The following is a 22124-nucleotide window of genomic DNA, read 5'->3' as shown; positions in this document are numbered from 1 at the left end:
ACACAACACACACACACACACACACACACACACACACACACACACACACACANNCACACACACACACACACACACACACACACACACACACACACACACACACACACACGGGCCAAATGGCTTCTTACTATAAAGCATGCTTCCTGGAGAAGACTCTTAAGATGAATTCAGATTCCTGCGAGGGCTCAGAGGTACAGGGAACAATGAGGTAAGTGCCTGGCTCCAGGAAAAACTCCTGGCTCACTTCTCTCTCTGTCTGAAAGTCTTTGGGGTCAAATAATGGGGTGGTTCTCTTGAAGAACTCCTGAGGTAGCTTCTGCTTTCCCTGCCAAAGCTGCTTAATGAAAGAGGAACAATCCAGGGTAAGTTATTACGGAATCCCTTTCCCCACCATGGCTGTGGCCAAAAAAAAGACCAGAGCAGTAGAAGCTCATGTCACTAGAGGTAGAAGGGAACCTAGAGGTCATCTCAACACAAGATCATAGCTTTAGAACCAGAGAGAACCTCAGAAGTCATCTAGGTAAAACTCTTCAGGAAGCCAGTGGGTGCAATGGATACAACACTAAAATTAGAATCAGAAGACTTGAGGGGGCAGCTGGGTAGCTCAGTGGATTGAGAGCCAGGCCTAAAGATGAGAAGTCCTAGGTTCAAATCTGGCCTCAGACACTTCCCAGCTGTGTGACCCTGGGCAAGTCACTTGACCCCCATTGCCTACCCTTACCACTCTTCTGCCTTGGAGCCTATACACAGTATTAACTCCAAGACTGAAGGTAAGGGTTTAAAAAATTATAATAAAAATTAAAAAAAAGGAAGACCTGAGTATGACCTTGGCAAATACACTCACCTTCAGTAGTTCAGTGAGAGCTCATTCTGAGGACCAAATAAGATAAAGTACATAAAGAGACTTTGTAAGTTTTGCCTTGATCTATAAATGTAAGCTAATGATTGGTGAGGGGGAAGAGAAGGATGAAGAGCAGAAAAAGGAGGAGGATGGCTAAAAAATTATTTATTATCACTAGATTGGACATGATGCAAGTTATGCTCCAATCCTCCCCACCCTGAAATGATCATATACAGAAAATTAGAATATGGACTCTAACCACAAGGCTTGACCCTCTTCTATAACATCAATGTGGTTTTTTAAAGAATAGATTATATTACCATATAAATTACATATCAGATATTGGAGGGAGTTAGATCCTGCAGTGCCTAAAATCTTGACCTTATCAAGATATGGAATATCTGAGTTTGAATCCTGTCTCAGACATTTACTAACTATGGGACTCTGGGTTAGTTATTTGGTTCCTCCTTTTTCATTTTCCTCATCTGCAAAATGGGAATAATAATAGCACATTCTAAGGATCAAATGCGATAACATGTAAAAGTACTTTATCAACCTTAAAGCACTATATAAATACTAGCTATTATTATCATTATTACACACTCCATCTTGAGGCTATGGTTTCTTACTTGTAATTTCATCAGTGTAGAAATTTCCGTCTGATTACAGAGATCAGCAACTTCTGATCTTAGAGGCAGAAAGACCTGAATTCAAGTCTTGCCTCTGACAAATGCTAGCTAGGTGGTCCTGGGAATGTCATTTTAGCTGGATGCTCTTTCAGTGCCTCCAGGCAACTTTCAAAGACTTTAAATTATAAGAAGGTGCCATTCTGCATTTGTAGAGGGACTTCTTCAACAAGGGTTCCCTATACTGATGAAACTATTAGTCTAGTTTAATTAAAAAATGTTATTACAGCATATACACACTGTGATCAGTATCTCAGATTAATGCAGTTGTATAGTTACAATGCTTGGCTAATCGTTTTTTCAAGGTTAAGGGAAAAGAAAGGTTAATGGAAGCAGATATTTTTTAATTTTTTGATTCGGGATGTGGATTTGGATTCTCAGTGTCATTAAGCCTGACACAAGGAGCAGAGAGTCAAAAGGAATTTGAAAAAGTCAAGAAAACCTTTTTTTTTTCAGATATTTCCTTCTAGGTGCTAAGATTCCAGAAAGTTATTTAGCAAGGGACAGAGGGAGGGAGAGAAGTGGTTTGGGGTTCTGCTTTCTCCCAAGTGCTGATAGGTTTTCAGAATAGACGTCTCTAGGAAACAGAAAAAAAGACAAGTTATTCCAGGGTGGGAGCAAGTTGAGGGGGGGGTGTAAAAATTGGAAAAGAAGTTCTGGTAAGGAAGATGTGATAAAGAACAGGAATCTGGAATATCTTAAATATGGAATAAGACATGAGTGCCTTGGCATGTTTTAAGAATTATTGGTCATGTGAAACAAGTATGATACTTCAAATACTCTATTGATAAATAGAAAGACTGATTTATTGAAACAGGAGAAATGGATTGGAATTTCATTTTTTCCAGTATTTTGCTGTGACCTTATCTCAGTAACTTATTTCTCTAAGTTGGCATTCTATAAAATGGTAGGATTTTTTAAAAGATAGCCAGTGTGAGGTCTTTGAAGTATGATGTGTGCTTCTGCAAAAAGATGATTCTGAAAACCTCTAAAAACTGATGCAAAATAGTTCTATCACTCAAACACTTCATCCTAATTCAGTTCAATCTAAAGAAGTCCAATCTAGAGTAGAGAGAATGGTATAGTAGAAAATGCCCTGGACCTGGTGTTATGTCCTAGATCTCAAAATCACTAAGTATGTGATTCTGTGCAAATTACTTCACCTTTCTTAGTCTGGGTTTTTGTAAATAAGAAGAAATGATACTTTCTTTATCTATCTCATTAATTATTATGAGGAAAGTGACCTACAAATTTTAAATTTAAATTATACACATAACTTAAAATTATATATAATTCATATTATATGTGTGTTTATATAATGTGTTATATGTATAATACACATGTCTATACATGTATGGCTATACACAAATGTACATATTTACATATATATGTTGTAGTAGTAGTACTCTGTCCTGGTTTGTGATTTATTTGTAAATGTCTCTAAATGGTGAATCCTGGCACCCTTTATTTGAGAAACCAAATACCTTCTTAATTTATTCTTTCTAATTTACTATTATTATTATAGCTGAAGCATAAAAATACTTTCTCTCTCTGTCTGTCTGTCTGTCTGTCTGTCTGTCTGTCTCTTTCTCTCTCTGTCTCTGTCTCTCTGTCTCTCTCTCTGTCTCTCTCTCTGTCTCTCTGTCTCTCTGTCTCTCTGTCTCTGTCTCTCTCTCTCTCTCTCTCTCTCTCTCTCTCTCTCTCTCCCTTCCTCCCTTCTACCTGTTTATGCCACAATCCATCTCTCCCTTAAGGAGGTATGCTTCATAGCTTCTTGACATGCCCCATATATCACATACCCAGGTTTTATGGGTTTTATAATGCAGTCAATACTGTGATTTATCTTTCTCCCTGTGTTGTGACAGTCTTCAATACAACATCTTGGTATTCATCTAAGTGTTCAATAAATTCTGAAATGGATCTTGTAGCTACTGACTCTTGCCTAAGATGGTCTCAGATTTCACCTTGAGCAGCTAAAAAAGATTCTTGGGAGGAAAGTTCCTCACTGAGATCATAGTCCTATGACCCCTTGGCTTCCAGAATGCTCTGACCTCTGATCTTATAATACTGAGTCATTGCTACTTAACTTTTCTTGTAGTCTGGGTTTATAGTCTAGTAAGTAGTGTATAGTAAACAGTTTATAGTATAGCTCAATGCATTCTAGATGTTCCTCGGGAATGAACATGGCTGAAGAGAATAACAACATAGACATATGGGAAAACAATCCAGATAACTAGACTCCCCAGAGCTTCATTGTTTTGCCATTGAAAGATCTTATATGCCTTTATTATTCTTCCTCCTTCCAAGATAATAATATATCCACCTCAGTACAATGAGTACAATCCTAAAATCAATCCCAAGGCCAAACTTCTCTTTATTTTCATTTGCTGCTTATAGACAACCTCAGTGTAGGAAAGGGGATAGTACCCTCCTCAGGGGCATGAGCAGCTGCTGATAGATCATTTGTTAGGAATAATTGCGACAAAAAATGGCAGATTAGGGGTAACCCAACCCTACTTTCTCAACATCTCCCTACAAATACCTTTTAAATAATACCTCAAATCAAATTTTGTAATAATAGAGCCAAAAATGGTCAAGGTGAGACATTTGTCCAGCCTAAGAAAATTTAAGAGGTTGGCAGAATAAATTTGTGACATTGGGGTAGAAGTCTTTTTGGAGACTATATATGATACAGTAGCAACAATAGCTATAATAGCAGAAGCAGCTTCAAGAGCTCTCAGTTCAAAGAAGGTAAAGAAGTCAAAAACTACTCAGAAAAATAGTACAGGGAATTCCTTGCTTGCAGTGGTTACAGCTGGTGCTTATTGGCAACTCTATTGCCCACATGATGTTCTGTAACATAGTTATAGGGCATTGAAGAGGTCTGGGAGTCAGTAATCAGATATCACAAGCCCTAGTTACAGTTCCAAGGCAAAAAGGGTGCCAGTGCTTGTGGCTGCAAAGGACCAAAGGCCCTTCCTGGATACATACTAGAGCACAGATCAGGAGAGCAATGAACACACCTCTCCTCCAAATACACCCCACTGGAAGTTCCAAAGCCCTATAAACACCCCAGAACTAATTATGAAAATAGAAGCATAAAAGGAACAGTACTCAGTTTTAACATAAAGCCAAAAGTCAAGAAATAGGCTAGGAAAATGAGCAAACAAGCACAACAAAAAATATATTTTGAATAAAAGTAGCTACTATTGGTGGCAGGGAAGACTAGGATATAAACTCAGGAGACAAAAATGTGAAAATAGATACAAACAAAATCTCAAAGAAAAATGCTAATTGGACTTGATTCCAATAAGAATTCCCAGAAGAGAGAAAGAAAGAGATAACAGTTGTAGAAGAAAAATTGGGGAAAGGAATGAGAGTAATATAAGAAAATTATGAAAAGAGAATTAAGAGCTTTGTAGATGTGACATAGAAATTCACTGAATAAAAAATTCCTTAAAAAGCAGAATAGGTCAAATGGAAAAGGGGGAACAAAGCAATTTAAGAATGATTGAACTCCCTGAAATCCATGATCAAAGAAAGAGCCTAGACATTTAAAGAAAGTATTAAGGAAACCTGCCCTAATATCTTAGATCCACAGGGTAAAATAGAAATTTTAAAAATCTACTGATCACCTCCTAAGAGATCCCAAAATGAAAACTTCCAGTAACAGTGTTGCCAAATTCCAGAGCTCCCATGTCAATAAGAAATTCAAGCAATCAGAAAAAAAATTAAATATTATGGAGCCAATTAGTATCACACGAGATTTAATAGTTTCCATGTTAAAGGATCAGAGGACTTGCAATATGGTATTCTGGAAGGCAAAAGAGCTAGGATTACAACCGAGAATCAACTGTCCAGTGAAACTGAATATAATTCTTTTGGGGGGGAATGGATATTTAATGAAATAGAGGGCTTTTATACTTTTCTCATGAAAAGATAAAAGCTGAAAAGGAATTTTGACATTCAACCAAAAGGCTCAAGAGGAGCATAAAAAAGTCAACATGAAAAAAATCGTCATGAGGGTCTCAGTAAAATTAACTGTTTCCATTTCTATGTGAGAAGGTGATACATGTAACTCCTAAGAACTTTATTATTATTAGGGTAGTTAAAAGGAGTTTATACAGACAGAGGGCATGTATATAAGGCAATTATGTTGGAATTACTCTTCCCCCCAAAAAAATGAAAGGGCGAGAAAAAAGATACACTGGAGTAAAGGGGAAGGGAGAGATAAAATGGGAAAATTTTCTCTCAAAAAAGGGGAGCACAAGGGAGAGCTTTTGGAATGGAGGGGGAAATGGATGATGGCAAGTAATTCTTGGGCCTCACTCTCATAAGAATTGGTTCAGAGGGAAGATACACACACACATACACACACTTAGTTGTATATGGATATGTAACTTAGTAGTCAAATAGGAAGAAAAGGAGGTAAAAGAAAGGGTTTGATGATAAAAGGGAGAACAGATTAAAGGGGACAGTAGTAAGATGCAAAATAGACTTTTGAAGAGAGACAAAATAAAAAGAAAGAGAAGAAGAAGAAACAGAAGAAAATAGGATGGAGAGAAATATGCAGTTAGTAATTATAAGTGTGAATTTGAATGGGATAGGTTCACCCATAAAATGAAAGATAGTGAAAATGGATTCAAAATGAAACCCAACAATGTGTTGTTTCCAAGAGACATGGTTAAAACAGAAAGCCCCACAAAGAGTTAAAATAAAAGACTGGAGCAGAATCTAATACACTTCAGCTGAACTAAAAAATGTCAGAGGTAGCAATCCTGCTCTCAAAAAAGCAAAAGCAAAAAATTAATTAAAAGAGATTTTCAAGGAAACTATATTTTGCTAAAAGGTACCATATACAATGAAGTACTATTAAAAAATTTTGCAGAATTTTTTTCCTTATAAAAGCCCTATTTTTCACATTTGTACTGACTATAGAACTGATCCAAACTTATGAAAATAAAAGCCATACCCCAACTGATAAGTGGTAAAATAATGTAAACAGGCAGCTTTTAGAAAAAAGAAATCAAAGCTATCTTCAGTCATATTAACAAAGCTCTAGGTTACTTACTATTGGTTAGAGAAAGACAAAATTGAAACAATTCTGAGGTACCACCTTAAACCTATCATAAATGACAAATGCTGAAGGGAATGAGGGAGAAAAAGTACAGTAATGAGATTTTGGTGGAGTAATGAACTGATCCAACCATTCTGGAGAATAATTTGGAAGTGGGCCAAAAGAGCTAAAAACTGTGCACAGTCTATGACCCAGAAATATCACTACTAGGTCTATACCCCAAAGAGATCAAAAAACAAGGAAAAGAACCTACATATACAAAAAGACATAGCAACTTTTTTGTGTGTGATGTCAAAAAATTGGAAATTAAGGGAATGTTCCTCAATTGGGGAATGGCTGAACAAGTTGTATCAATCGATTCTGATGGAATACTATTTTGCTTTGGGAAATTATGAAGGGAGTGGTGTCAGAAAAACTGGCAAGACTTATATGACTGAAGCAAATTGAAGTGGGAAGAACCAGCAGATCACTGTTCACAGAAATAGCAATGCTGTAATGATAATCAGTTATGAAACACTTGACTACACTGATATCCAAAACAATTCCAAAGGATTCCTGATGAAAAATGCAATCTGCCTCCAGAAAAGAAACTGATGAACTTTGAGCACAAATTAAAGTATAATTGTTTTCACTTTATCTTGATCTTGATTTTTTAAAAAAGTATGGCTAATATGGAAATGTTTTACATGATTTCAAATATATAATTGATATATTGCTTCCTTTCTCAGTGAGTTTGGAACTCAAAATTTAAAAAGAGTATGAATAATAAATATTTTATAAGGAATAATACAGATTTCTTTAATTGCACAAACCCATAATAGATGCCATCATTTGGGAACTTCCTGATACAGGTATGCTTGAGTCAAATCAGAGCTAAGTGGCTTCACAGCTGGTAATATGCCATAGGTATTGCCCATAAGAATGACTGACTTCCAATCAGAGACTCACCTCATTCACCTGGAGGACAAGAAGAGAGAGAATAAATTAGTCCTGAGATTCCAGTTCTTCCTTGAACTCAAACCTATAAACCCAAATACTGGAATCGATGAAATTGTAAAGTTATGGTATTGGATTGCCTGCTAACTAAGGTCCCATATGGTACTAATAGGCCCTGATTCTTTGCCTAGTCTTAAGGAAATGACCAATGAAAGACAATTGCTAAAGAACAACTCTTTGAAATGGGAGATACAGAAGAAATTAGACCTAAATGGGGCTATTGATAAAAGATGGCTAAATTGACCTGAAAGAAGAGGGCAGATTAGGTTTGGAGAAGAATCATTTTGCTCAAGGAGAAACTCTTTATTTCACCTCTTCAGGGGACCGACTAGGCCACAAACCTGGTCACAGAATTTGTTGGTAAGAGGGACCCCTGCAGTCATGTAATCTAGTAACCCAGAAAGAATCCCCAACACAAAATAACAAAGTGGTCACCCACTCCCTGCTACTATACCTTCAAGCAGCAGCAGACTGACCATTTGTTGGGTTTGCTATATTAGGGTTGGGCTAAATAGTAACTTAAATTCCTCTAAATGCTATGATTCCATGGATATTTTACTAAATGTTTTCACAAAGAAGAAAATTAGGGGGAGCTACATGGAAGGAGGATCAAGCCTTTCTATTTAACTCCAGAGGGGGCAAACTAGGAGAAATGGTGTAAGAGTAAGAGAAGCAAATTTTTATTTGTATTAAGAAAGGTTTCTTTATAATTTGTGCTAACCAAAAATGGGATATTGCTGGAGGAAAGAGGAAAGAGGCATGAGGGAAGAGGAGGAGGAGAAAGAGAGAGATGATGAAATCAGGAAAGAGGAAAAAATAATCAACAGACCAGACTCATGTTTGCTTATTATCCCAGAAGAGAACTAGAAACCCTTTGGGATGGCATGGTGACTCAAAAACCAATGTATTTCTGATCCTGCATTGAACATCACTTAGACTTGATTAATCCAAATACTTCCACCTACCCAGAAAAGAAAGATGCCAATGGGAAGATGAAGCATTTGGTTCCGATGATGGCTCTTAGATTTTTGCATAAGTGAAACCAAGACTCTGCAGTGTTTTAATGGCTTCTTGCTTTCATCAGCTCTTAGAACAGTAAGTAGAAATTGTGGATTCATCCAAAATGTGTCTGGGAAGAGGAGGGGGTAGACCCATGAGAGATTTCATAATAAAGAAAACATTCTGGACTTCCCCAGAGTCCTAGAACTTTGGACTCTCCCTGTTTAAAGGACTTCTGAGACATGTAGTCCAACTTGGGCACTAATAAAAATGTCCTGGGGTCCTATTGTTCTGATCAGTGACTGCTTCATGCAGAAAGACATTTTAGAAATGCTGTATTCATAATTCATTCATATCTTCCTATCCATCCACCTCCTCCATAGTCTCCTCACCAACTACCTTATCACTTTTGATCTGTTCTTTTCTCCTTTCTTCCTCCTTACCCCATCTCCAGTTCTGGAACCACAAACCATGATCAAAACACTCTGCCACTATTCCTCCAAAAGTTGTGTCAATCGTCTTTTCCCTAGGGTCTCACTCATCATCTCTACAAATTTCCAAACCAAAGTTCTCTTCCCTGACCACCAGTTCCCAAGCTGGGTAGCTTCTTTCATTAGAATGTAAGTTCTTACATTGATCTTTTCCTGATTTCCAAATTCTAATTCTCTGTCTCCTATAGTACCCTGAATTTAACTACCTTATACTAATTTATATTTATATGCTGCATATAATTACATATGCATCACAGGTCTTTTGGCAGTCTAGTGAAACCCCTTCTCCGTATATGTCTCAAATGCAGAAAATAGAATATATAGGATTGCAAAGGAAATCAATTATACTGGGATAGTTATTGTAATTTTTAAAAATTCATTCATCCCTAGTCCAAGATTCCTCAGCCAATCTTCATAAAACTCAGGCTCTAGTTCTCATGCTATTTTGGTCAATATCCTTCCTAATGTGTCCTTAGAACTCAATATATATGAAGAGATGACTGTTCATACTGTGGGCTCTGTAACTCTACTCTACTTTAAAAAAAGAAATAAACACAATAGTCATTGATTTAACCATTAAGGTAGATCTAAATTGGCCTCTGCCCTCTTGGAGTCAGTGACAGTCATTGTGAAGATCAAGGTCATCTTCAGGTTCCCAAGCTCTTTGTTTTCTCTCCCCCCCCCTTTAGTAAATCCCTCCACTGTAACTGGTATCAAAATCCCAAACTAAAGAAATGAAGGCAAATTTTAGGCTTCAGTCATTGAGAAGGAATGGTGGAGGGGGAACAGGAGATAAATTAAGGACCTTTCTGGACTTCTTAGATAGGAAACCAGCAAGTGCCCTCTATGTCTCTATTGAATGCCAATACTGGATTCTACTCTGAATCATGAGGCAGAAGAAGTGATCTCTCTGTGATCATTCATTTCTAGCATTTTGAATGGTTGGAAGAATACTCATAAAGTAAGGCATTTGATTCTGGGAGTTCATTGGCAATGCGCTGTTGCACACATTATACATCCCAAGGAAATAACACATAAGTTGAGATTCCTACTTAGGCTGCTCTCCTTTCCCTCCTGCTCAGGACTATTAGAGCCTGCATCTCCCAGCTTATGCCAAGTACAGACCTAATTTGTGAAATGACTTACCGCTGTAGTGCTTTAGCCTCCCACCGGCTGTGCTGCCCTTCACCCATCTCCCTGGACAAAGAGAACGTATCCACTTTTTTCCTGTTTCCTGACTCATCAGGCCTGGTGTCAACTGGCAGATGACCAGAGATACAAAATGAAATTTAAAGTCATGGAGGGACATCCTGAAAAAATAGACACAAAGACTAAATTGTGATGAAGCAAGACATAAGGACATGTTAGGAAAGGTAAACTGTACAAAGACCTAGACTTTTGACAAGGTGAAAAGACTACTGTGCCTCTAGTTAAATTTTGTAAAATCAAAAAATTCCAGTCCCTTCTCTAATTGCTCACTGCTTACATAGGTTATTATATAGACTTTCAATTTCCTCACGTGAAAAATACAAATAATATTTGTACATGAGTCCCGAAGATATTGTGAGCATAAATATACCTAGGGTAGGGTAATAAGGATACTATCCCAAAGTACTAAATTTTAGAGGCCACTAACGCACCTACAATATAGGAACAACTAAGTGTTATAAGAATCATTTGCTGAAACAGAAAGTTACACTAAGCTTGCAGAGTCACAGGGTCCCTTCTTAGGGGAAACAGTGTCCAAAATATCTTCTTTCTCCACTATTCAGTTGAATTTGTCTTAGAAAGTTGATTTGAGGGCACATGATGCTATCCCAGGACACATATCTAAGATGATTGAACCAATATTAGTTGTGGTTCTGGTTGTGAGAATTAAGTGAAACAATAGAAGTAGAAAAGTAGTTTTTTAACTCTGAAGCCCTCAATACTCATTTTGGGGGAATTTGGACCTGTGATTTCATTTGTACTACAACAAAAATAATGATATCATCTATATAGCATTTTAAAGTTAGTAAAATGTTTTATAAATCTTATCCTATTTTATCTTCATAACAACCCTGGGAGATATGTACTATTATTATCTCTTTTTTACAGATGAGGAAACTAAGGCAGCAAGAAGTTAAGTGACTAAGTTAAATGACATAAAGTTAATAAGAGTCCAAGAATGAATTTGAACTCAAGTCCTGCTAGATCCAGATCCAGAGTTCTATTCATTAAGCCATTTAGTCACTTTTTGTGTAGGGACTCCCAGAGGGGGAAATCCCTCTATTGGCGAAAATTGCCCATTATTCTGCACCTTATAGTCTTAAAGAGCTGGCTGGAGTACTAAGAGATGAAGTGACTTTCCCAGATTCCTATATCTCCTTCCTTCACTTCATAGAGTGTGAAAACAGCAGAAAAGAATACTGAATCTACGGTCAGAAAACTCAGGTTCATAGCCTGTGTCTGTCACTTACTATCTGTGTCTGATATCTTTCATCTTCAACTCTGACATTTTTCTCAACTGTAAACTGAGGGTGTTGAGTTAGACAGCTTCTGAGGGCCCTTCCAGTTCCAGATCGAGGATCTTAGGACATGATACTCTCTGGGTTCTTCTCCTAGCTTCTCATCACTACTTTTTTTCCTTTTCTTTTTTTGAAGGTTCATCTTCTTCATAGCTCCTTATTGTGGGTATCCCTTAGGTCTGTCCTTGATCTTCTCTTCCTCTTTGAACATCTCCCTTGGTAATCCCATTTCATGATAATGATAACAACAGTTCATATTTATATAATGCCTTAGAGTTTGAAAAATACATGCATTATCTTATACATTTCTCATAAAAATCTTAGAAGATAAGTGCTATTTTTACCTTGAATTTACAGTTGAGGTAACTGAGGCAAACAGAAGTTAAATGATTTGCCCAAGGTTACATAACTAGTAAGGATCTGAGGTGGGATTTAAAACTCAGATCTTCCTGATTCCAGGTTCAGCAATCTACCCAGTAGCCAATCAAATACTTGATATTCATTTTACCTCTGAGATATTTCTCTCTTCTCTAGCTCCCTGGCCATAGCTCTGATAATTAAGTATATTTCCACCTGCCTGAGTTATTCTAATAGTCTCCTAATAGATTTTCTTGCCTCAACTCTCATCCACTCAGAAATGCCAAATATTTTGCTACCATGGGCAAGATTGGGAAATATTTAACAAAAAAAAACATTTAAAAACCTAGATACTGTCAATATATGACTTTCTCAATCAATATGCAACCAGTAGGGATCTTTATACAGTTTAGTGACCCCCATCTCTATTTGAGTTTAATACCACAGCCCTACCCCTATCCCACTTAATATGTATTTCATATCTCAATATTTCTGTCCAGGTCACTTTAAACATCAGTTTCCCATAACTGCCTATTACCTACTGAGTAAAGTTTATACTCTAATCCTTGACCCTTTGCATTATGGTACCAGAGAGTATAGAATGTTTCTTGTAGGAGGTAGCACTTGAAGTCAGCCTTGATGAAGGCTAAGCTAGAGATTTCTAAGGCGATGGTGATGGAGGAGAGGAGAGACAGTACTATTATGAGCATAGGAGGACAGCTTGTGCATATAGTACAATGCCAAGTTCAAGAAACAGCCAGAAACCAGATTGGCTGCTTTGTAAATTATTTAGGGAGTGAGGTGAAATGAGTTTGGAAAAGTAGGCTAGAATCTGTTTGTGGAAAGCTTTAAATGCCAGGCCAAGCTTAAAAGTTTGTACTTGATCCTAAAGGCACCTAAGAAACCATTAAAGAGTTTGAGCAGGATAGTAAGGTAGTCAGCTTTGGACTTTAGGGAAATAATCCTGGAAGAAGATGGATTGGAGATGGCATACATATGAAGCATAGAGACCAATTAGGAGGTTACTGTAAGAGTCCATGCAAGAGTGAGGTGTGTTCGATCATTCAAGGCAGAGAGAGTAAGCAAAAATTTAGGGATGAGATTATGCAAGATGACTTCCCAGGATATGAGTAGTATTCGACTGTAGCCATGATTAGGATAATATTATGGCTCAAAAATACAGCAGAGAGAGAGAAGAAGATCAGAGACAGATTGCTCAAAGTAGAATTAACTGAGATTCAACCTTCTTTGCATAGTTCAACCTTTTCATACAGACTGACTTCTTCCCTGCTGCCTACAAACACATGCATATCTCCTCCCCATAGGAAAACCTTTGCTTGATCCTAATGTAACTCTTAGCTATCTGCTGATAGCTTTCCTTAACCTTCTCAGCAAAATGCCCAGAGAAATCTCTCTCTACTAAGTGCCCCTTCTTGCTCTTCTTTTCTTGCTTTCTAAATCTTCCATAATCCACCCTCTGACCTCTTCAGCTAAGTGAAATTGCTCTTTCTGAAGATAGCAATGATTTTTGTCAAATCTAATGACCTCATCTTCAGTCCTCATCCTTTTTGACCACTTCTCAACATGTGACATTGTCAATCAGCATCTCCTTCTGAATATTCTCTCCTCTCTAGCTTTTTGCAATATTATTCCCTCTTGGCTCTCCTCTTATCTGCCTTACCTCTCTTTCTCAGTCTTCCTGGGCCCTCTTCTCTTATTGTTTTATACTATCTCATTTAGTGGTCTCACAGATTCTTAGAGATTCAATCATTATCTCTTGTCAGATGATACCCAGATCCATATATCTAGTTATAATCTCTTCTGAATCCTAATGACTCATCATCAATTATCCCTTGAACATATTCAAAGCAGATTTCATTATCTTTCATTTTCCCAACTTCCTTATTATTTAAAAAACCTACCACACTAAGGAAGGAATGGGAGGTAACCTAAAGAGTGGAAATTGAATGGGATGGTTGGAAAAGGAGGAGGAAGAGTAGCTTCCACATTATTTAAATTTTAATTAATTAGTTTGTTTGTTAAATTTGTTTGCTTGCTTCCTATTTCAACTAATAGTTCTTACTCCCTTGGTCCTAAATTCAGTGTTACTAGATGCTAAAGAAATGTAACTCTTATAAGGGCTTTCTAAATTTTAGCATGTGATTTAAAAATCCTTCCTACCTCATGCTTAGTGCTGTTCAGAATACATTTCAGAAGAGAATTTCATTAAGGAAGCAAGATTATATTGAGGAACAGGGCATTCATTAGTCCATTAAACAAAAGAAAGGAAAACTGAGGCAGCCAACAGTGAGGGGGGATTAAAACCAGGATCTGGACTGTATGAAGTCCTCCATGCTTGGTCCTCTTACCAGAACTCTCCATCCTCATCATTCCTCAGAAGCAGAATCTTCTCCTTTGGATTCAGGAGATCCCATTTTTTTGACCTGAACGGATTGGGGGATGAGAAGGGGAGAAGAATAAAATATTGTGGATAAAGTGCTCATTAAAGAGCTTTTCAAATATTTATAGCCGCATTCTTTGTGGGGGCAAAAATTGGAAAATGAGGGGATGCCCTTTGATTGGGAAATGGCTAAACAAAATGTGGTTATCTGCTGGTGATGGAATACTATTGTGCTAAAAGGAATGATGAACTGGAGGAATTCCATGTCTACTAGAACATCCTCCAGGAATTGATGCAGAGTGAAAGGAGCAGAACCAGGAGAACACTGTATACAGAGACTGATACACTGTTGAATGTAATGGACTTCTCTACTAGTAGCAATGCAATGATCCAAGACATTTCTGAGGGACTTAGGAGAAAGAACACTATTCACATCCAGAGAAAGAACTGTGGGAGCAGAAACACAGAAGAAAAACAACTGCTTGATCACATAGATCATTGGGGATATGATTGGGGATGTAGACTCTAATTGATCACCCTAGTACAAATATCAATAATATGGAAATAGGTCTTGATCAATGACACATGTAAAACCCAGTGGAATTGCTCATTGGCTATGGAAGGGAGATAGGTGGAGGCGAGCGAAAAAACATGAATCATGTAACCATGAAAAATTTTCTTAATTAATCAATACAATAAAAATTTTTTAAAAAACTTTTGAGAAATGATGTACTATACTTAAGGGTGTGTGGAACAGTGGAAAGAACTCTGAATTTAGAATAATAGTTTGAATATCAGCTCTGTCATTATTTCTTATGTGAGCTTGGGCAGCACAATCTCAGTTTCCTCATCTGTAAAATAAGAGAGGGGCAGCTAGGTGATTCAGTGGATAGAGTACTGGGCCTGGAGTCAGAAAGACTCTTTTTCTTGTATTCAAATCTGGCCTCAGATACTTACTATCTGCATGACCTTGGGCAAGTCACTTAGTCTGTTTGCCTCAGTTTCCTTTTCTTTAAAATGAGCTGGAAAAGGAAATCGAAAACCAGTCTAGTATCTTTGCCAAGAAAATCCCAAATGGGGTTACAAAGAATCAGACATGAAATAAAAATGACTAAATCAAACAAAATAAGGCCATTAGATTATGGAATCTCTAAGGTCACTTCCTAGCTTTAGTTCTCTGAGTACCTTTTCAGAGATGACTATCGATAATCACCTTCACTTTACTGCCTTATCTTATCTGAGCATCACAACAACTCTGGGAAGTAAAGACCAGGGACATTATTTTCTCTCTTTTTTAGATGAGGAGACTGAGGCTGAGAGGGCTGAGGACTTCCAGAGGATTGCCCAGAAACTAAGTCCTTAGAGATGGGATTCAACTCAGATCTCTGCTTATTCCAAATCCTCTTCCCTTTCCACTATACTTTTTACCTACCAGACTAAATTCTTTCTCATAGACATAAACTGACATTTTACAACATATGCACAGGGCGACCAAGCAAAGTAGATTCCTTATTGGATAGAAGATCAGACTTGGAATTGGAAAGACCTGAGTTCTAATCCTGTCTCGGCCACTTACCTATGTGACCCTGGGTTAATTATATAACCTCTCTGAGCCTTCATGTGTTCTTCCATAGAATGGTGATAAGAATAGCTTGCCAAGAGTTTGTGAAATCTTAGAGTATGCTATAAAAAAAATAGGTAGGATTTAGATAAGTGCTTTAGGGTGTGCATGATGCTTTGGCTATATTATCTCATTCCATCCTCACACCAACCATGGGAGGTAGGAAATATTTATCATCCTATTTTACAAATGAGAAAACTAAGGCAGACAGCCTTGCCCAGGGTCTCACTGCTAGGAAGTATCTGAAGATGGATTTTAATTCAGATCTTCCTGCCTCCAGATCCAGCACTCTATCTATTGTGCTATGTAAGTACTGTGCTACTCATGAACAATCATCAGGGGCCATCCCAGAAAGCCTGGATAACTATATATTGAGAACTGACAGATTCCTCTGAAAACAGGTTAATCTAATGTTCTCCTTTGATGGAAAATGTTATTTTATTTAGGAAAAGAAACTAAGGCTCAGAGAGACTTGCCCATACGTGAGTGACAGAGCTGAGACTTGAGCCCAGTTCTCTGACAATAAATCAAGCTTTAGCACACATTCAGGACAACATACTTCATGGAAACCTGAGAGAGATCCGTCGGACCAGACGCTCTCTGAGGTCCCCTGCGATTGTGACCTTCTGCAACTCTGGGATCCAGACTAGAGGCCAAGTGTATGTAGAGTGAGAGAGTAACCCCTCACTCCTCAATTCTCCTCTTACACTAGAAACATCCGTCTCAGGGAAAAGGAAATACGTGGCAACATGCCGGTGCCCTGGGAAGGAAAGTCATGTACACACACATGCACAACATAAATGTGAATATGGTGCACAGAGACACATGTGTCCATATGTAGACGTATGTGTGTGCATGTTTGTTCACATGTGTTTGTGTACACGTAATTATACAAACAAGTGCATCTATACGCACACCACATTGCGCACATGCATATATACACAGATATACAGGTGTATGCATGATACATATGTTTGTGCCCATCATAGACCCATGCAGTGCACAAGGCATGTAAGTGTGCATCATATATGTGTATCTACATGTGTGTGCATATACATACACACAGCAGTGTGTGCATGCATAAGTGGCAGAACGGCATGTGTGCGCACATACATATGTATGCACACCAACACATATGTATATGTGTACAAGTCACAAATATACACAGAATATAAATAGAATATTGCACAAAGCCGCACATACATGTGCATATACACACACTTTTTTTGCATGTACACATACTACATATGGGTAAGTATATTGTGTGCCAACATCTTCGTAATGTATACATGTGTGTGCATAATATATGTGTGTACATATGCACACCTATACATACCCACATCATTCATGAACACACAGGTTACATATTACACACAAATACAGGCACAGAGTGCTTTTACATACCCATGAAATGCCTATCTTGCATATAGGGTAAACACATTCTATATAGATATCTACACATATTCATGTGCATTACATACACACATAATCATGCAAATGAATGTGTATTGCGGCATAGATTAAACTGCACACATTATATGCCTATATCTATACATGTACATGTGTACATTTATGTATACAGATGCATTCTGCATGTGCACTAGTGTGGGTGGGTGTGTTCACATGCACCCACAGGTGTGTATGCATATGCATAATCATACAAATAAGGGTGTGGTAATAGATTACACTGCACATGTGTACACACACATGCACATATACACATGTACACATACCTACATACAAATGTGTTTGCACCTATATGTATACTCATACAATACATTCAACGTGGTTAATACACACAAATACAGGCACAGAAGCATACACATATGCTTTTGCATACCCATTAAATGCACACCATGCATGGGGGTGAGTACATTATTTTCCTAGGTCTATATACATGTACCATCACAACATGTGAGGTACATTTAAACATATGTGTGTACACATGCATGCATACATGTACTATACACTCACATGTGTGTGTTTACACACATTGCATTATAGTATAGACACAACATATGCCTATATGTGTACATGCATGCACATACTTATGCCCATACATATACCCATGCATTGCACACAACACAATACACAAATGCATGTACATAGCAATGCATTGTATAAGGTTCATGTGGATATGTATGTGTGCATATAAATATACATGCACATGTATGTTTAGCTCTGTGTTTACAGGTAAAATCATATGACTTTTTGCAAACGATCCACTAAAGAGCCCTCAACTCCCTAATTCCTGGATTCTCTCTTGGACAGGAACAAAGTTCAGGCACCAGAGGCCAGCCCTGGGCAGCAGGGGCTTTGGGGGAGGGACAGAACTTGACCAAGTTCCTTTAACTTGGTATTTTCACCCCCATCAGTGTCTCAGAGGTCACTTCTCTGGGTCTGAACGCTTCCCGCTTGAGCCAAGGAAGGTGGGGCCATTTTCTGACTTTTATCTATGAGGACAGAATCCTCTATTTTCCTTTTCCCTCCTCGACCACCCGGGCCTCTGTCTCTTCTGTAATTCCATGAAGCTCACCTGTCACTCCAGTCTCCTTTCCATTCCACCTTCCCCCAAGGGTTTCTCAGCCTTACTAGGTATTCAGGTACATGATCACAAGTCACCTGTACAAATAAGGAAAAGAGAAGTTAATAATCTCATATTCATGTAGCACTTGGACATTTATAAAGCATTTTCGTATATATTAGGTCATTTACATTTTACAAGTAGTCTTGTGAAGTAGGTAGAAAGAAGAAGAATGATAGTATCATGGACTTTGCAAGAAGGAACTTCAGACTCCAACTATACCCCTTCCTCATTTTATAGATAAGAAAACTGAGGCCCAGAGAGGATAACTTGCCCAAAGTCACACAAGTAGTTAGTGACAGAACTGGGATTAGAACCCAAGTCCTCAGGCTCTATATCTACCATTTTTCCCCATAAGAACATATTATCTAATATAAGAAGCAAGGGGGCATAATGGATAGAGCACTGGGCCTGGAGTCAGGAAAACTTGAGTTCAAATTTGGCCTTAGACACTTACTAGCTGTGTGGTCCTTGCTGAGTCACTCAATCCTGTTTGCCTTAGTTTCCTCATCTATAAAATGAGTTGATTAAGGAACTGACAAATCACTCCAGTGTCCAAGAAAACTACAAATGGGGTTATGAAGAGTAGGACACAATGACTAAACAACAACATCCAAATCTTATCATTTACATCTCATAGATGTCATAAGACTTACCTAAAGTCCAAAATACATGACTTGTAATCCTAATTTCTGTACCATTTCCCTTCGAACTTCAATCATTTATGACTGTGGAATTCTTTCTACACTAATAATAACATTTATGTTCTACTTTAACATTCTCAAAACATTTATAAATACTACCCATTTTATCTCGACCAGTGCCTAGGAGATAGATGTTATTATTATCCTCATTGTATAGAAGGAAAAATGAGGTAGATATTAAATACATTTGCTAGTCACAGAACTAACAAGTATGCAAATCAGGATTTGAACTCAGATATTCCTGATTTCAAGTCCCATACTCCATCTACTGTGCCACTAAGCTGACAATATTATTTCCCTGTCAGAGTAGCAAAGCTGGCAAGACTCTCATTCTTTCTAGTAGCCTTAAAAATTCTCTTATCTGAAGGTTGGAGGGGATGTGGCAAAATTGAGACACTAATGCATTGGTGGTAGAGTTGGGAATTGGTCCAATTATTATGGAGGGCTATTTGGAATTATACCCAAAGGGATTTAAAAGAATGCCTGGCCTTTGATCCAGCCATTCCACTCTTGGGTTTGTACCCCAAAGAGACAATAGGTAAAATACTGGTACAAAAATATTCATAGCCATGTTCTTTGTGGTGGCAAAAATTTGGAAAATGAGGGAGTGTCCATAGATTAGGGAATGGCTAAGCAAATTGTGGTATCTGATGGTGATGGAATACTATTGGGCTGAAAGGAATGATGAATTTCTATGTGAACTGGTCAGACCTCCAAGAACAGATGCAGAGTAAAAGGAGCAAAATCAGGAGAACATTGCACACAGAGACTGATATACTGTGGCACAATTGAATGGCATAGACTTTTCTATTCGCAGCAATGCAATGACCCAGGAAAATCCAGAAGAACTCATGAGAAAGAACATTATCCACATCCAGAGAAAGAACTGTGGGAGCAGAAATGCGGAAGAAAAACATATGATCAATCATGCAGTTCAATGGGAATGTGATTGGGGTTTTGATGTTAAAAGATCACTCTACTACAAAAATGAATAACATGGAAATAGGTTTTGAACAATGATACATGTATAACCCAGGGGAATTGCTTGTCAGCTCCTGGAGGGGGGAGAAAAAAAGGGGTGGGAAAAATCATGTAACCATGGAAAATATTCTAAATTTTAAAAAATTCTCTTATCTGGTTGGAAATTAGTTGGGTCTGACAGGTGAGCCCATGGTCTAGTTAATGAAAAGTTATATGTCCACAGGGAGCTCTAGTTGTCTGGGTATACTTGAGGAATGTGGGCTGAAAAAAGGTATTGAAATTGAAGATTGACTGAAGGGCAAAGATGGTTGGTGTGGTATATAACTGCAGAAAGGAAAGGCAATGGAAGGGAGAAATAAGACAAAAGCTGGTAGTAGGGTATTCTAAAAGAGATGGACAGAAGGGAGTCTAGTGTTGAAGGATATTAGCTTAGTAGGAAGGAGTTTTAGTAATTGAGGGGGTTTTAAGACAGTAGGGTTAAAGTAACAAACAAAACTTTAGGGAGATTGGGAGACATTTGGATTTATGTGATAGGGAATGATAATAAATATCAGTGAAAGCTAGCGATTTTGGAATGGTCAGGAAGAGGATACGGTGAAGAAGTGGATTATGGCAACATGAGCTCATCCTAAAGAGAGAGGTGCCCAGATTAGTAAAACTGATTGGCTTGCTGACAATGAAGCTCTAACTTGGGGCATGACTGGAGGAGAAGAGGGGAGGGGCAAGACCAACAGATACTCTACTCTGGAGTAGCTCTTCAGGGATTGTTATCTCCAGAGTGCATAAAAATATGCTGAGAATAATGGCATCTTATTTACCTAGAGTGCTCTTTGTCTAGAACAGAAAACGGAAGAAAGCCAGAGAGGAGGAAATAGTCTAACATATAAGCCACCAGAGCATTGACAGGTCCCTTATAAACCTGTTTGAGAAAATCTGTCCAAATCAGCCAAGAGACCAGATCAGGAGTGAACTGTTTCTGGGGCTGAACCCACAGGTTGTAAAGAGAAGAAAAAACAAAATAAATTTTTTTCTACCTTTCTGAGTCCAGTGAGAGTATAGGCATGACCATCCACCAGTCCATTAGCTAGAACTCTCTCCTCCTGCAAAGACAAAAGAACTAATCATTTATCTGAGGTGCAGGACATATATAAGGAATGATTTGGAAAGTTGGGTTGCACTAAATATGTATCTTATATGCACCTATTCATGCATATATCATTTCCTCCATTAGAATATAATCTCTTTAAGGGCAGGAACTATTTTTACTTTTTATTTGCATCCCCAGTATTGGCACATAGTAGACACTTAATGGGTTTTCATTGATTGATTGATTGTTGTAAGGAAAGACCAGGAGTTAAGATCAAATAAATCCATAGATCAGATCTAAATTGTGAGAGGTCTTATATGTCAGTCCAAGGATTTTTTTCTCACATCAACTTGAGAGCCAGGCAGAAATAACAACAATGAAGCCTTTTCAGACATTCTCATCTCAAATTGTTTTGTGTATATATATATATATGTACATATATATGTACATATATATGTGTGTATATATGTGTGTATATATGTGTGTGTATAGATTTGGGGTATGCATGTAGGATATATGTACATGATTACATATTTACATGTGTGCATATGTTTTACATGTGTGAGAAAAGAAGCATGGCATAACAGAGTTGTTTCAACATCTGAGACTTGGATTCAAAATCTACCTATGGCACATATTACCTATGTGACCATGGGGAAGTCATATAACCTCTCAGTGACTCTTAAAGAACACCAAAGAAGGAAGGAAGAAAGGGAGAAAGGAATGGAGAAAGGAAGGAAGGAAGGAAGGAAGGAAGGAAGGAAGGAAGGAAGGAAGGAAGGAAGGAAGGAA

General features: G+C 37.8%; 1 protein-coding gene across 1 annotated transcript in view; it reads right to left on the bottom strand.

Annotated features, from left to right (window-relative positions):
• Positions 1–22124, bottom strand: part of CAPN14 (calpain 14) — a 124620-nt gene that overhangs the window by 87922 nt on the left and 14574 nt on the right. Inside the window, 7 exon segments of the mRNA XM_044659591.1 lie at positions 129–325; positions 3406–3419; positions 8562–8729; positions 10237–10400; positions 14324–14398; positions 18513–18598; positions 21280–21342. Coding sequence (XP_044515526.1) covers positions 129–325; positions 3406–3419; positions 8562–8729; positions 10237–10400; positions 14324–14398; positions 18513–18598; positions 21280–21342 — 767 coding nt within the window.

The sequence above is a fragment of the Gracilinanus agilis genome, chromosome 2 (genome assembly GCF_016433145.1).
Source record: "Gracilinanus agilis isolate LMUSP501 chromosome 2, AgileGrace, whole genome shotgun sequence".
Lineage (NCBI taxonomy): Eukaryota > Metazoa > Chordata > Mammalia > Didelphimorphia > Didelphidae > Gracilinanus > Gracilinanus agilis.
The sequence above is the reverse complement of the archived record's forward strand: the minus strand, read 5'-3'. Positions and strand labels throughout refer to the sequence as shown.